At 45.8% G+C, this 12,931-nt stretch overlaps 1 protein-coding gene across 4 annotated transcripts in view; it reads left to right on the top strand.

The window, feature by feature from the left end:
* The first annotated feature begins 2,322 nt into the window (after window positions 1–2,322).
* Window positions 2,323–12,931, top strand: part of LOC147603402 (uncharacterized) — a 44,744-nt gene continuing 34,135 nt past the window's right edge. For 2 of the 4 annotated variants that reach the window (XM_086796982.1, XM_086796980.1), the window contains exons 1-3: window positions 2,325–2,577; window positions 2,754–3,514; window positions 3,631–3,870. In XM_086796982.1, the coding sequence (XP_086653108.1) occupies window positions 2,768–3,514; window positions 3,631–3,870 (987 nt within the window). In that variant the 5' untranslated portion in view covers window positions 2,325–2,577; window positions 2,754–2,767. Of the gene's footprint in view, window positions 2,578–2,689; window positions 3,515–3,630; window positions 3,871–12,931 lie in introns of all 4 variants that reach the window. The other 2 variants (XM_086796981.1, XM_086796983.1) reach the window with 2 other exon arrangements.

Raw genomic sequence — 12,931 nt, 5'->3', positions numbered from 1 at the left:
CTCTACAACTCGTGCTATAAGTGATGCAGACTTATGGCATGCACGATTTGGCCATCTGAATTTGAGAAGTTGTAGCATAATGCTTGCTCAGTCTCTATAGCTCATGCTATAAGTGATGCAAAATTATGGCATGCACGATTTGGCCATCTGAATTATGGTAGTTTGTTGCGCCTTCAAAGGCATGATATGGTGTCTGAGTTGCCAACTCTTGAGACCCCTACTATGTATTCTTGGTAAAATGCATCGGGCATCATTTCCAAAGGATGGATCTGTGAGAGTTATTAAGAAATTATAGCTTATACATAGTGATGTATGTGGTCCTATGAGGACACCATCTATTGGGGGATATCTCTACTTTATCACTTTTATTGATGATTACTCCAGATATAGCTGGGTGTATCCATTAAAGTAGAAGTCAGAGGTTTTTATGTGCTTTAGGCACTTTGTATCCATGGCTGAAAATGCATGTGAATGTAAAGTTGGCACCCTTCGTTCAGATCGAGGGGGGAGTATATGTCCAAGGAATTTCATGCATATATGGCTGAAAAAGGCATAAGTAATCAATGTACAGTGCCATACACACCTCAACAAAATGGTGTGGCTAAGAGGAAGAACATGTCTCTCATGGAGATGGCACGATGTATGGTGAAAGCCCAAGATTTACCTCATGGTTTTTAGTTAGAGGCAACTATGCGCACAAACTATGTGTTGATGAACAAATGCCCTACCAAGGCCTTGCAGTCTAAAATTCCTTATGAAGCTTGGCATGGCAGGAAGCCATATGTGGCTCATTTGCGTGTTTTTAGTTGTCTTGCTTATGCAAATGATTTTTTCAACAATCCAACAGAGAGTACCCTCTATGTGAAAAGGAGTAAGGACGCATTTTTGGTCATCGTTCTATATATTGATGACATGCTGCTCATGGGACCCGATATAGATCAAATTTCAGCCTTTAAGTCTAATTTGCAATCATCGTTTGAGATGTCAAATTTGGGGCCCTTGCATTATTATTTAGGGATTCAGTTTATGCAGCGCAATGATGGCATTGTTATGTTGTAGTCTAAATATATACAGAAGCTATTGAACAGGTTTAATCTTGAAGACTGTAAACCTGTGGCTACACCTATAGAGACAGGTACTCGACTTAGTCTTCAAGATGTAGGAGATTCTTTCGATGCTAGTTTGTATCAGCAGAGCAGGCTGTTGGATCCCTTCTTTATATATGCAACACGAGGCCAGATATACAGTATGCGATCTCACAGTTGAGCAGATTTATGCATAGCCCAGGTACGAAGCATTGGCAGGCTGTCAAGCGGGTTCTTCGCTATTTGCAGGGTACTTAGTATTTTGGATTGTTTTATCCAAAGGGAGGTGAGTCACAATTGCATGTTTTTAGTGAATCAGATTGGGCTGGATGTTATGACACACGAGTGTCCACTAGTGGGTTTTGCTTTTGCCTTGGTGATTCATGTATATCATGGCTCAGCAAGAAGCAGCCTACAGTGGCCACTTCTAGCTGTGAAGCTGAGTACAAGGTAGCTTTTACAACTACAGTTGAGTGGTGTGGCTTAGACGTCTTATTGGCTGATTTGGGTGTTGGACTAGCACTATGATTTTCATTGAGAGAGCCAAAGCGCATTAGCAGTTGCGCGAGGAACCCAGTGTTTCATGCTCGCACTAAGCACATTGAGGTGCATTATCACTTTGTCAGGGAAAGACTCTCTATAGTAGAGATCAGCTTGGTCTATGTGCCTACACATGACAACATGGCAGATTTATTTACGAAGGCTCTTCCTTGTGAAAAGTTTGAAGCTTTTCGTAAAGCTTTTGGTTTACTTTTCAGGATTGATCGGCCATACCCTGTACATGTTCACATTATCACTCCAGGGGGGAGAGATGTGTAACATTATATCATAGTGATGAACACATTTAGGACCGTCGAGGCACTTTTTTCCTCGTGCATATGTACACCCTCTTATCTACTCAGTTTGGGGTGTGTACTTATCTTTTGTATCTGGCACACATTTGTTCATTCTAATCTAGTGAGTTTGTGTGCTCTCAAGCTTCTCTATCTTGTATGTGTGCATTGTTGTAACCCTAACCCTAATTCTAACAGATAATGCATCTTAATGTGGTTCTTCCTAGCACGATACACTTGATTACTAGCCAATTGTATGTGCTACTCATGTTGTCAAAACAAAAGACAACAACCCTATCAATGGACTCACCCATATCTGTAAGTAACTTTTATAACCAAGTTACTTCTTGCTTCTCAAAAAAAACATTTTGGGTGCTTATTTAATCTCGACACATTAAGTCTATTTGAGAGGACTCCAAAGCACGTTTAGCCAGAGCAGGGGCAGGAATAGTTATTTAATCGACACGTCTTGGCTCATCCGGAGTCCCGAGTCCTCAGTACAAAAAAAATATGTCCCAACAGTAGCGTTATCCGGAGTCCTCAGTACAAAAAAATATGTCCTAACAGTAGCGTTATCCCGATTCCCATCTTGCCTCGCGTGGCGGCAGTGAACCCTTGCGGGCCATGGTGCTTCGCAAACTGAGAGCCAGCATCATCAGGTAAGAAATTCAAGCAAAGCAAACCCTCGGTCATTTCAGCTGAGACTAAGGCTCCGACCCTAACCCTAACTCATTTTAACTGAAGCTAACCCTAATCTGCTTCGTTTTGAAGGTATAATAAATGCCTGCCAATTTAGAAGCCTAAACTGTTTGCGGATTCTATTTTCTTGGATTAGTTCTGCTTGTGATCATGTCGGTTGAACGAGCTTTAGAAGGATGGGAAGGTGTCCAAAGGCAAGGGCAAGACATTGCAGACCGGTTCACCTCCCTTGCACAAGGATTAGGATGTATGCTTCAGAGCCATCTCCGGTCATTTGATGTCTCTTCGCAACCAGCAGGACAGCATGTTATGCCCTTCACTATGCCAGTTTCGGATGTACAATGCCCCAATCAGCCAAGCTCTCCTTGGCACTGGCCATGGATAGTCAAGCGACGACCAAAAGCCCGGGCTCGCTTTACAAGGGTTCAATTCAATGGTAAAAGGCGAACTGCAGAGCTTGCTGAAGATGGAACATCCGATGATCATGGGGTTTCTATGAGCCAGGGAACCACATGTATTCATGAGCTTGGGCAGCGTTTAGGCCAAGCTGGGGCTGATATTGGGGCTTGTGTTGGTGGCTTTGTTAGCAAGTTTACAAAGCATTTCTCTTTGCCATTTCAAGAAGCTGCTGAACCCAGGACAATCCCTCATTCCTCTAAACCCAACGCTAATGTAATTTTGGAGTACCAAGGGGACTGCATGGATTGGAGAGAAGGTGACAGCACGGATACATCTACAAACATGGGAAGGGTTGCAACTTGGAAGCGTTCAAGCAATGGCAGGCATAGGAGAGCTGATGAGCCAAGACTCTCTCAGGAGAATATTGAGACTCAAGATGTTTCTAATGAAGAACTCTTTGCTCTTTTCACCAAACGACAAGGTCAGCTACATAGACAGGTAGCCTGTGTGGACATTTATATCAATTGGCTTTTTAGTTATTTCATAAGCATTTAAGCTGGTGCTTGTCACATGTGCTCCAGTTTAGAGTTGACTTAGAAAGGTCGTGATAACAGGGAAGTGTCAATGTGACTACCACATATGACAGCCGGACACAGGAGGTTGAAAGCTCAGTCACAGCTCGAGGAGATTTATGGCGTGCTGAGGCCTCCCATGGTGGAAATAATTCAGCTAATGGACCCTCTCCACTATTCTTACTTCAAATAGGCCCTATTTTGTTTGTACGGGACACCACCCTCCTTTTGCCCATCCATCTTTCCAAGCAGCATTTGCTCTGGTACGGCTTTGACCGAAAGGTAATATCTCTACAAGATTGTGATTAAAAACTCTTTTATTTCTGGATAGGCAGATTGACCTCAAGGCAGCAGCTATGAGAGTGTTTGAAGACCGGGGTTTTCAGTAGGAGGAATGGGGAGAAGCTTTGTCATGGACACTCTCTGTAGTATTTTAGAGAAGGGGCATGGGGATATCTTGTTAGTTTTTGAGGTGTTTCAAAGGGCTAGTCTGTCTTTGAACACTTTATCGCTCTATCAAATCTGGTCAAGTTAAGGTCTTCTGGATCTCTGGCCATGTCATCCATCTGTTTTGCTGGAGGTGCCACAGATTACTCTTGGTGCTGGTGCACCGCCAAGGGTGGTCAGTTGTATCATGCGTGCTCCACACCGTCTTGTTGTGCCCGTCCGGCACCGTCATCGTTACCCACTGTCAGTAAAATATGATGTACAGGGTGATGGGGCACTTAGTAGACTTATGTTGGCTGTCTAGGGCAACTCCAGTCAAATGTGTTGTCAAACTATGGTCAGATGTTGCGTGTGAACCTTGAGTTCGAGGCACTAATAGTTATTAATAGACACCGGAAGCCTAGATCTTGCCTAAGATCTAAGTGGAGGAAGTGGGGCTAGGTGTAGAGGGTCTGTGGGGAGCCAATGGGCGGCTTGCATTGGCCATCAGCCAGGTGCTAGGGGTAAGGGGGCCCCCATGAACCCTAGTTGGCCATTACCCCTTGTGATCTCTCTCTCTCTCTCTCTCTGTGTGTGTGTGTGTGTGTGTGTCTCTCTCTCTCTCTACCGCTCTTGCAAGATAACACACTGGTTCTCTCACTGTATTTACAAGTAAAAGCGCCTCTAAGCTTCCGTATGCTACAGGACAATAAGCTTGCCGAGCAAAGCACTTTGAATGACCAGTTTAACGATGCCCAGCCCCCCCTTTGTGGGGGGGGGGGGGGGGGGGGGGGGGTTGTTGGACAATGACTCTCCATGCCACCTCGGCCCGGGTTACGTTATCTTCACTTTTGGCCCAAAGGAAGTTGTGGATGAGGTGCTAGACTTTACCAATGCACAGTCACGAGAATGCCTAACACGAAGCGACGTACCATATGGTGGCCAAGAGAATGGGCTTGGCCACTACTACACGCGTTGCCAATGACTCTCTCGCCGAGCTCTAGTTAAGAAACTTCCCTCACATGCTCAAAAGGGGGACACTTGGCTGCTTTTGGGTATGCCGATTTCCACCTAGCATCAATGATAGCAAGCAATTGAGGATCAAGTGGAATGCGTCAACTGGTGGGAGGTTCCCCACAGGACTTGGCCCAATTGATGTGTGCACTAAAGGCGAGGAAAAACTTCTGGCGAAGGACATGTAGGATTCTCATTTAAATACCAATTTGCACCTATATGGGTAGTCATACAGTAGAGGCCATCTGATCTTTATATACACGGTGTGGGAATGTTATCTTTGAAAGAGTGCACAGAGCGGAAGCAAAGGAGCACTAGAGTGTGCTCAATAGAGAGTGCAAGAGAGAGGGAGATATGGAGCAAACTATGTTGAATATACTGAAGCAAAACAGTCCCAAGCAAGAGACACTATAAGTCTCATAAGTGAGGGAGCAAATATGTACAAGACTGAATGAGAAATGAGAGGCCAGCACCTCCTATTTATAGGTATGCGGGCTGACTAGGGATGCTAATACTGGTCGACTGGAGCATGTATGTTGGCCGACTGGTAAAATACCAGAAAGGCTGGGAAAAATCCCAGAAAATTAGAGAAAAAAGGGGTGGCCAGCCCACAATCAAGGGCCATACAAAAGGGACCAAATGGGCACCAAAAGTGAGCAGAAACTGGGAATGAATGTGCTAACACCCCCTCTCAGCACCAGATGCTGAACAAACTCCGAGAAGCCGAAGATGAGGAGCCAAGGAACCTTGAGAAACCGGCTTGGTGAACAAATCTGCAGCATTCTCCGTTGAAGGACAATACTCCAAACGCAAATCTCCAGCAAGAACCCGTTCACGAACATAGTGATACTGAATTTCAATGTGTTTTGTACGAGCATGAAACACAATGTTCTTGGCGATGGCGATGCAACTCTGACTGTCACACCAAAGAAGAGTAGATCCGGTAGGAGGACAGCCGAGCTCCTCCAATAATCTGTGCAACCATATGGCCTCACATGCAGCATAACACACTGCACGGTACTCCGCCTCAGTAGAGGAAAGTGCCACAGTAGGCTGCTTTTTACTGCTCCAAGAAATGGCTCCAGTCCCGAGTGTAATAACACAACCAGTGGTCGAATGCCGAGTATCTGGATCTCCAGCCCAGTCTGAATCAGACCATCCAACAAGAGTGCATCCTTGGCCATAGAAGATGCCAAAGTCCAGAGTGCCACGCAAATACTGAAGAACTCTGAGAGCACACCGCCAATGCTGCTGACGGGGTTTGGATGAGAAAGAACTCAATAAACTGACTGCGAAACGTATGTCCAATCGGGAGTAGGTGGTCAACCACACCAAACAGTCGACGAGAACCCGATATTGTCCCTGATCAATCCCTGGAGAAGCATCAAGAGAAGAGAAAGTTTCTCACCAATATCCATAGGAGAAGATACTGGTCTACACCCAGTCATCTGAAATCTGTCGAGAATCTCCCGTGTGTACTTCTGCTGAGAGAAGAAAATGCCCTTCGAGGTCTACCAAATCTCAAAGCCAAGAAAATAATGCAAGAGACCAAGATCCGTTATCTCAAACTCTGTCTCCAAAGCATCCATAACAGAATAGATCCGCATAGAATAAGAACCTGTAAAGATGAGGTCATCAACATAGACCACAATGATAACAATCAACCCCCTCTCAAGGAGGATATAGAGGTTCGAATCTGCATGAGAACGGCGCAGGCCGAGCTTTTGAAAAAACTCATCAATCCACTGGTACCAAGCTCGCGGAGTCTGCTTTAGACCATATAAAGCCTTCTTCAGCCGGTACACATGATCCTGTTTGCTTGGAACAACAAATCCCGGCGGCTGATCAACATAAACCTCCTGTGTAAGCTCTCCATTCAGGAAAGCCGACTTGACGTCCATCTGGAAAACGGGCCATCTATGATGACTTGCAAGAGCAAGAACGGTGCGAATGGTAGTCATTCGCGTCGTCGGAGCGAAGGTCTCATCGAAGTCGACACTAGGGTGCGCGCTGAGCATAACCCTTGGCAACCAACCTCGCTTTGTGCTTGTCCAAGCTGCCATCAGCTCGAAACTTCGATTTGAAGATCCAACGCACGCCAATCACCTTACGCTACAGTGGCCGAGGCACCAAAATCCAAGTGCCATTCCGTTCGATAGCATCCAGCTCTGCCTGCATAGCACGATGCCAAGGCTCATGTGAAAGAGCCTCGTCCACAGAAGTGGGATCAGAAGGACCACTAATGATACATAAGAGCATAATTAACAAACATGTTACCCTCATGAATTTGTTTCCCTATGACTCTGGAAGAACGTCGGAGAGAATTAGGCGGAGGAGCAGAAGGAAGCTCAAGTAACCTAGAATCACGAACTGTCTGATAATACCATCCAGGCACAGATATGCTCGAACTCACTGGAGGAGGAGCAGAGTCATCATCATCATCTGACTGAGAATCCACAGCTGGAGGCGGAACAAAAGCAGTGGGAGGAGGAGTAGGAGAAGGAGGCGGAGATGGAGGTGGAGGAAGAAGAAGCTCACCCCCCCCCCCTCGGAAGATGTAGGAGTCTCGTCAAACACCACATCACGGCTCACAACAACTTTGCCGGCCTGAGGATCATAAAGATGATATGCCTTCGACACAGTGGTGTATCCGAGAAAAGTCATGCGCGGAGACTTCGAGTCCAACTCGGAGCGATGCTCCTTAGGCACATGAACATACGCTGAGCACCCAAATATCCGAAAATGAACAATGGAGGGCTTCTCACCATGGAAAGCCTCATATGGAGTTTTATCTAGAAGAGCAATAGCAGGAGACTTGTTCTGAATGTAGACAGTAGTGGAAGCCGCCTCAGCCCAGAAACGTCGAGGTAGTGAAGAACGCTCAAGCACAGCACGGGCCATCTCCATAATGGTCCTATTCTTCCTCTCGGCAACTCCATTTTGTGATGGAGTATATGATGTAGTAAGCTGTCTCCGAATGCCATGGGTCTTGCAATATTGCCAAAACTCCTGGGATGTAAACTCACCCCCTCCGTCGGTCCTGAGAGCCTTGACCGAGTGACCGGAATGTTTTTCTACCTCAGCTCTCCAATCACAGAAGTGCTGAAAAGCCTCATCCTTGGTCTTCAGAAAGAAAACCCAAGTATATCTGGAAAAATCATCCACCATCACGAGCATGTACAACGCCTTACTCAAAGACGCGGTACTCGTAGGACCACATAAGTCTGCATGAATGAGAGCAAGTGATGTCGAAGATTTGTGTGTCGCCTCCTTCGGAAAGGCGGCTCGGTGTTGCTTCCCCTGTAAACAAGAGGAACAAGCAGAAGACGGAGTCTTGATGGTCGGTAATCCCTCAACCAACCCATCATTTGAAGCTCGCTACAGAAGCTGATAGCTCAAATGGCCAAACCGAGCATGCCAAAGAGCAGAAGAAGCACCAAAAGAAAGCAGCGCGGTCAACTTGTAGAGACCAATATCTTGGACTCCCTGAGCCAAGATGCTACCAGTCGCCTTATCACGAATGGTAATCTCATAACGAGAAAAGATCACCTCCGCACCTTGAGCTGTAAGAGCACTCACTGACAAAAGGTTAAAAGCCAAATTTGGAATATACAGAACGTCGGAGAAGTACCTCTTGTCCTCGGAAGAGCGGAAGATGGGGATAGTGCCATGTCCATGCATTGGCACGGAAGAAGAATCGCCCACAGTGATCTCGCTTGACCTGGCAGTGAAGTCCTCGAACCAATCTCGATGGGGTGTCATATGAGCAGTAGCACCGCTATCCACAATCCAAGACCGTGACTGAGAAGTCACAAGAGCAAGTATTCGTGGAGTACCTACTAAGAGAAGGATGCCATCATCCTTCTTGGGATGAGACACCGCCGTAGAGAGGAAGAGTTCTTTATTGCTTCATCACGCTTCTTCTTGTGACATTAGGGTGACTTATGACCCTTCTCGCCACAATAATGACATTCAATGTCCTTATTCTTTGAAGATTTGTTGTTGTCTTTATTCTTGTCGGAATCCTTGGAGTTCTTGTCGGAACCCCCTTTCCCTTTCTTTTGTTGATTCTTCCCTTTGTCTCGTGCTGCCAAAGCTCCATCAGGGTCACCAGAGGTGCCAGTTCGCTCCTCCAAGCGAGACTCAATCTGCATAACGGAGAGGAGAACTTTCTCCCAAGTAACTGGAACAGGACGAGGAGAAGAAACAAGAGATTGAAAGTATGCATCAAACCTCTCGGGAAGCTTGGAGAGAAGCCGAATAGCCATGTCCTCTGTAAAGATGTCCTTGCCACAAACAACAAGCTCGTCCTTGAGATCTTTCATCTTCGAGATGAAAGTAGATAAAGATGGAAAGGCAGAAACTGATAAGTTCGTAAGTTGCTTTTCCAACGCCAAAATCTGACCCGGAGACTTAATCTCGTAGCTGCAAAAGGCTTCCAAACTTCACGTGCAACATCTGCTATACGCACATGAGAGAGAACAGAATCCTGACAGTTCAACATCAGAAAGGAGAAAACACCGGAAGCAAGGGTGGGAGGGGTGACATTGGCCAGTGTAACAAGCCAATCCCAAAGATCCATGCCATGCAAGGCTGACTTCACCTTCACCTTCCATAGGGTGTAGTTGGAACCATCCAACTTTGCAGACTCAGAGAACATATGAAGAGAAGTCGGTGCAGCCATCACAAAAGCTTGGGCTCAATCTCAAGAAATATGCACAAACTCAGAAGAAGAAGTGTTCTCCACATGTACCAAGAGTGCCACCAAAACCCGAAACACCACAGACCCCCTCTGCAAAGGGAAAGACCACTGGAGAGGAAAACGCAGCACAAAGAAGGCTTCTGTCCTGAAAAAACAGGCCACTTGGTGTCCAAACACCACGTGGAAAAGAAAACGCTGATCAAAGAATACCTGATGGCTGTGTCGGTGAAGCCACCAGCAGGTGCTCTCCAGAAAACACAGCAGCAAAGGGGCTGCAAATCTGAGAAAAAACGCAGAGGAGAGGGTGCTGAAAACAGGGCTGAATCTGGGGCAGCAAAGAGGTTGCTAAACCAGGAGTGATGATACCATGAAAGAGTGCACAGAGCGGAAGCAAAGGAGCACTAGAGTGTGCTGAATAGAGAGTGCAAGAGAGAGAGAGATATGGAGCAAACTATGCTGAATATACTGAAGCAAAACAGTCCCAAGCAAGAGACACTACAAGTCTCATAAGTGAGGGAGCAAATATATACAAGACTGAATGAGAAATGAGAGGCCAGCACCTCCTATTTATAGGTGAGGTATGCTGGCCGACTGGTAAGATACCAGAAAGGTTGGGAAAAATCCCAGAAAAATAGAGAAAAAAGGGGTGGCCAGCCCACAATCAAGGGCCATACAAAAAAGAGGGACCAAATGGGCACCAAAAGTGAGCAGAAATTGGGGATGAATGTGCTAACAATCTTATGATGAAGCATCGTCTTTGTGTGGCTGCAAATCTCAAGAACAAAGTGTGTTATGCATGTTTGTATGTAGGGGATAGAAAGATTTTTGCCAACTACATGGACTTTTGAAAGCTATTTTTTTTTGGCCAAGTATGTAGAACACTCGTGACTTTGTGCTAGGGTTTTCAGAGTTAGAAAAGAGTGCGGGTCTGTCACCAGCTTTTATTTGTAACTTCTCCACTATACCGACTTCTTGTCTAAGGATACAAATGACGAGAATATTTGTCTTTGAGGATAGAGATTGTCACGTGCACGTCCGTGCCATGGCTAATCCTGTACAAGAACTGTCTTAATCCCTAACTAATCAGTAGTTCAGTCATTCATCAGTCATCAGTGTAGCAGTAGAAGCATCATCTTGAGTAGTATTAGCAGCACCTCATCAGCATGGTCAGCATGGCCACCAACATCAGCATCAGGACCATTGAGTAGCATTATTATCATCAACTAATGTGCACAAGGTACTGTCGGCTGGCAGCAGGCAGCCTGTTGGCTGGCTGCAAGAGCTTGTAACAGCAGTCGGCCAAGGGGCTACAGGTTAGCAGCACGTGTGGGCAGGACCAGACAAAAGCGCATCATTGAAAGTCATCATTTTACCATGGTTTTGTCCAAGCAACTGGCCGACTTGCATATATGCTGGCCGACTTGCATCCTAGCAAAATATATAAGCAATGTAATCATTTTCAGCGTAAGATAAGTAAGTTCATCATCATTTTCATCATGACAAGTAGTAGAGCATAAGCAGAATGGTTAAGGATCAGCCCATAGGCTGACCACAAGCCCTAAATCATGTACAAGCATCAGCAACCTTTTTGTACCATAGTAATACAAGAAAACCCTGAACACTAATCTCTCTCTTCTTCTCTTCTCTGTGTCTTAATCATATGTTAATCAGCATCAATGTTTTTATCATGCTTAGGGCTGTGGATCTGTACAGCAAGGCTTCCGCGCATGCAACATTCTGCAAGACCTTGTGACATTAGTTGATGATAATGCTCATTGATGCCGATGGTGCTGGCCATGCTGACCATGCTGATGAGGTGTTGCTAATACTAGTGAAGATGATGCTTCTGTTGCCACACTGATGAGACCGATGAATGAATGAACTACTAATTAGTCAGGGATTAAGACAGTTCCTGCACAGGATTAGCCATGGCACGGGCGTGCACGTGACAGAGATGATGAGAAATTTTGTCTTTAGGATACAGTTGACGGAATGCTTTCCAGATATGCCTATAGTTTTGATATTTTTAAGGGTTAGCATATTTTGCACGCACAGAACCCATCTGATGGATCAAGGTTTTTGAGGGAGATGACGGTGTAGGGTTACGCTACCCCTAGCACATTTAAATTTTGAGTACATGGATTTGCAATATATGATTTATCATGTGGAACATGCATTAATTCATGCTTGGCTGAATTTCTTTTATTTGCGTGCGCATTTTGTTAATGCCTAAGTGTGCTTGGTTTTATTTTATGTATGCATTTGAGGGTCAGGGACGTACGGGAAAGCCCAAGGACAGGAGTGTTGCATTAATCTAACGTAAACGGGAGACTTTACGAGTTTTGCCGGCTTAGATGTGATCACATGGCTTTAAGCGATAAGTGTTTGCACGTATTTATAAGTGGGGCCACACTTTATTCCAAATGGGCCGGACAAAGGGGGGCCAACCTTTATTAAAAAGGGCCTAACATCATTCATAATGTGAGTGAAAGGGAAAGCATGATATTAAAAACTTATAAGAGTATTTATCAAAAAGTACATTAAAGAAAAGCAACTTGACCCATATAAATAAGCACTATGGGTTATTGTGGAATCATCCATGGAATCATCATGGGCAAGGTGTCTCTGTTTGTGTCAACTCCTACATGACGTGGATGCTATCTTTTGTATGACCATCTGCTCCATTGTTGTACGGATGCCAGCTGTGTGACGTCATCACTATACTGCAGAGCTGCTTGTGTCATCATTGACGTATGACCGTAGGTCTACTATATTGTATTTAAGCTTCCTGATCTACTCTGACCAACCACTCCTACCCTTACTTCATCGCGCAAGGATGTTCCCTTCGCTGCCTACCCCCCCCCCCCACCCCTTCATGTGCATACTCCCCTCTCCTTCGCGGTCGATTGTCCCCTCGCCGCTGCCTCCCACCTTGTTGCCCTGTGCCTCCCCCTTTGTGAGCTCTCCCCCTCCGCCGTCTCCTTCCATCGTGCCTCTCGGTCACATGTCAGCCTCCTCGCTTTGCCCTACTCCCTACTCCCTTCGCCCTTGCTCTTTGCGTCTATCGTGCGCCACCCCCATCTGCCTCTACCTTCCTCTTCGCCATCCATCTGATATTTTTAAGGGTTAGCATATTTTGCGTGCACAGACCCCATCTGATGGATCAAGGTTTTTGAGGGAGATGACGGTGTATGGTTAAGC

The sequence above is a fragment of the Cibotium barometz genome, chromosome 64, assembly GCF_041138505.1.
Source record: "Cibotium barometz isolate CiBa-2024 chromosome 64, ASM4113850v1, whole genome shotgun sequence".
NCBI lineage: Eukaryota > Viridiplantae > Streptophyta > Polypodiopsida > Cyatheales > Cibotiaceae > Cibotium > Cibotium barometz.
This window is presented reverse-complemented; position numbering and strand designations above follow the sequence as displayed.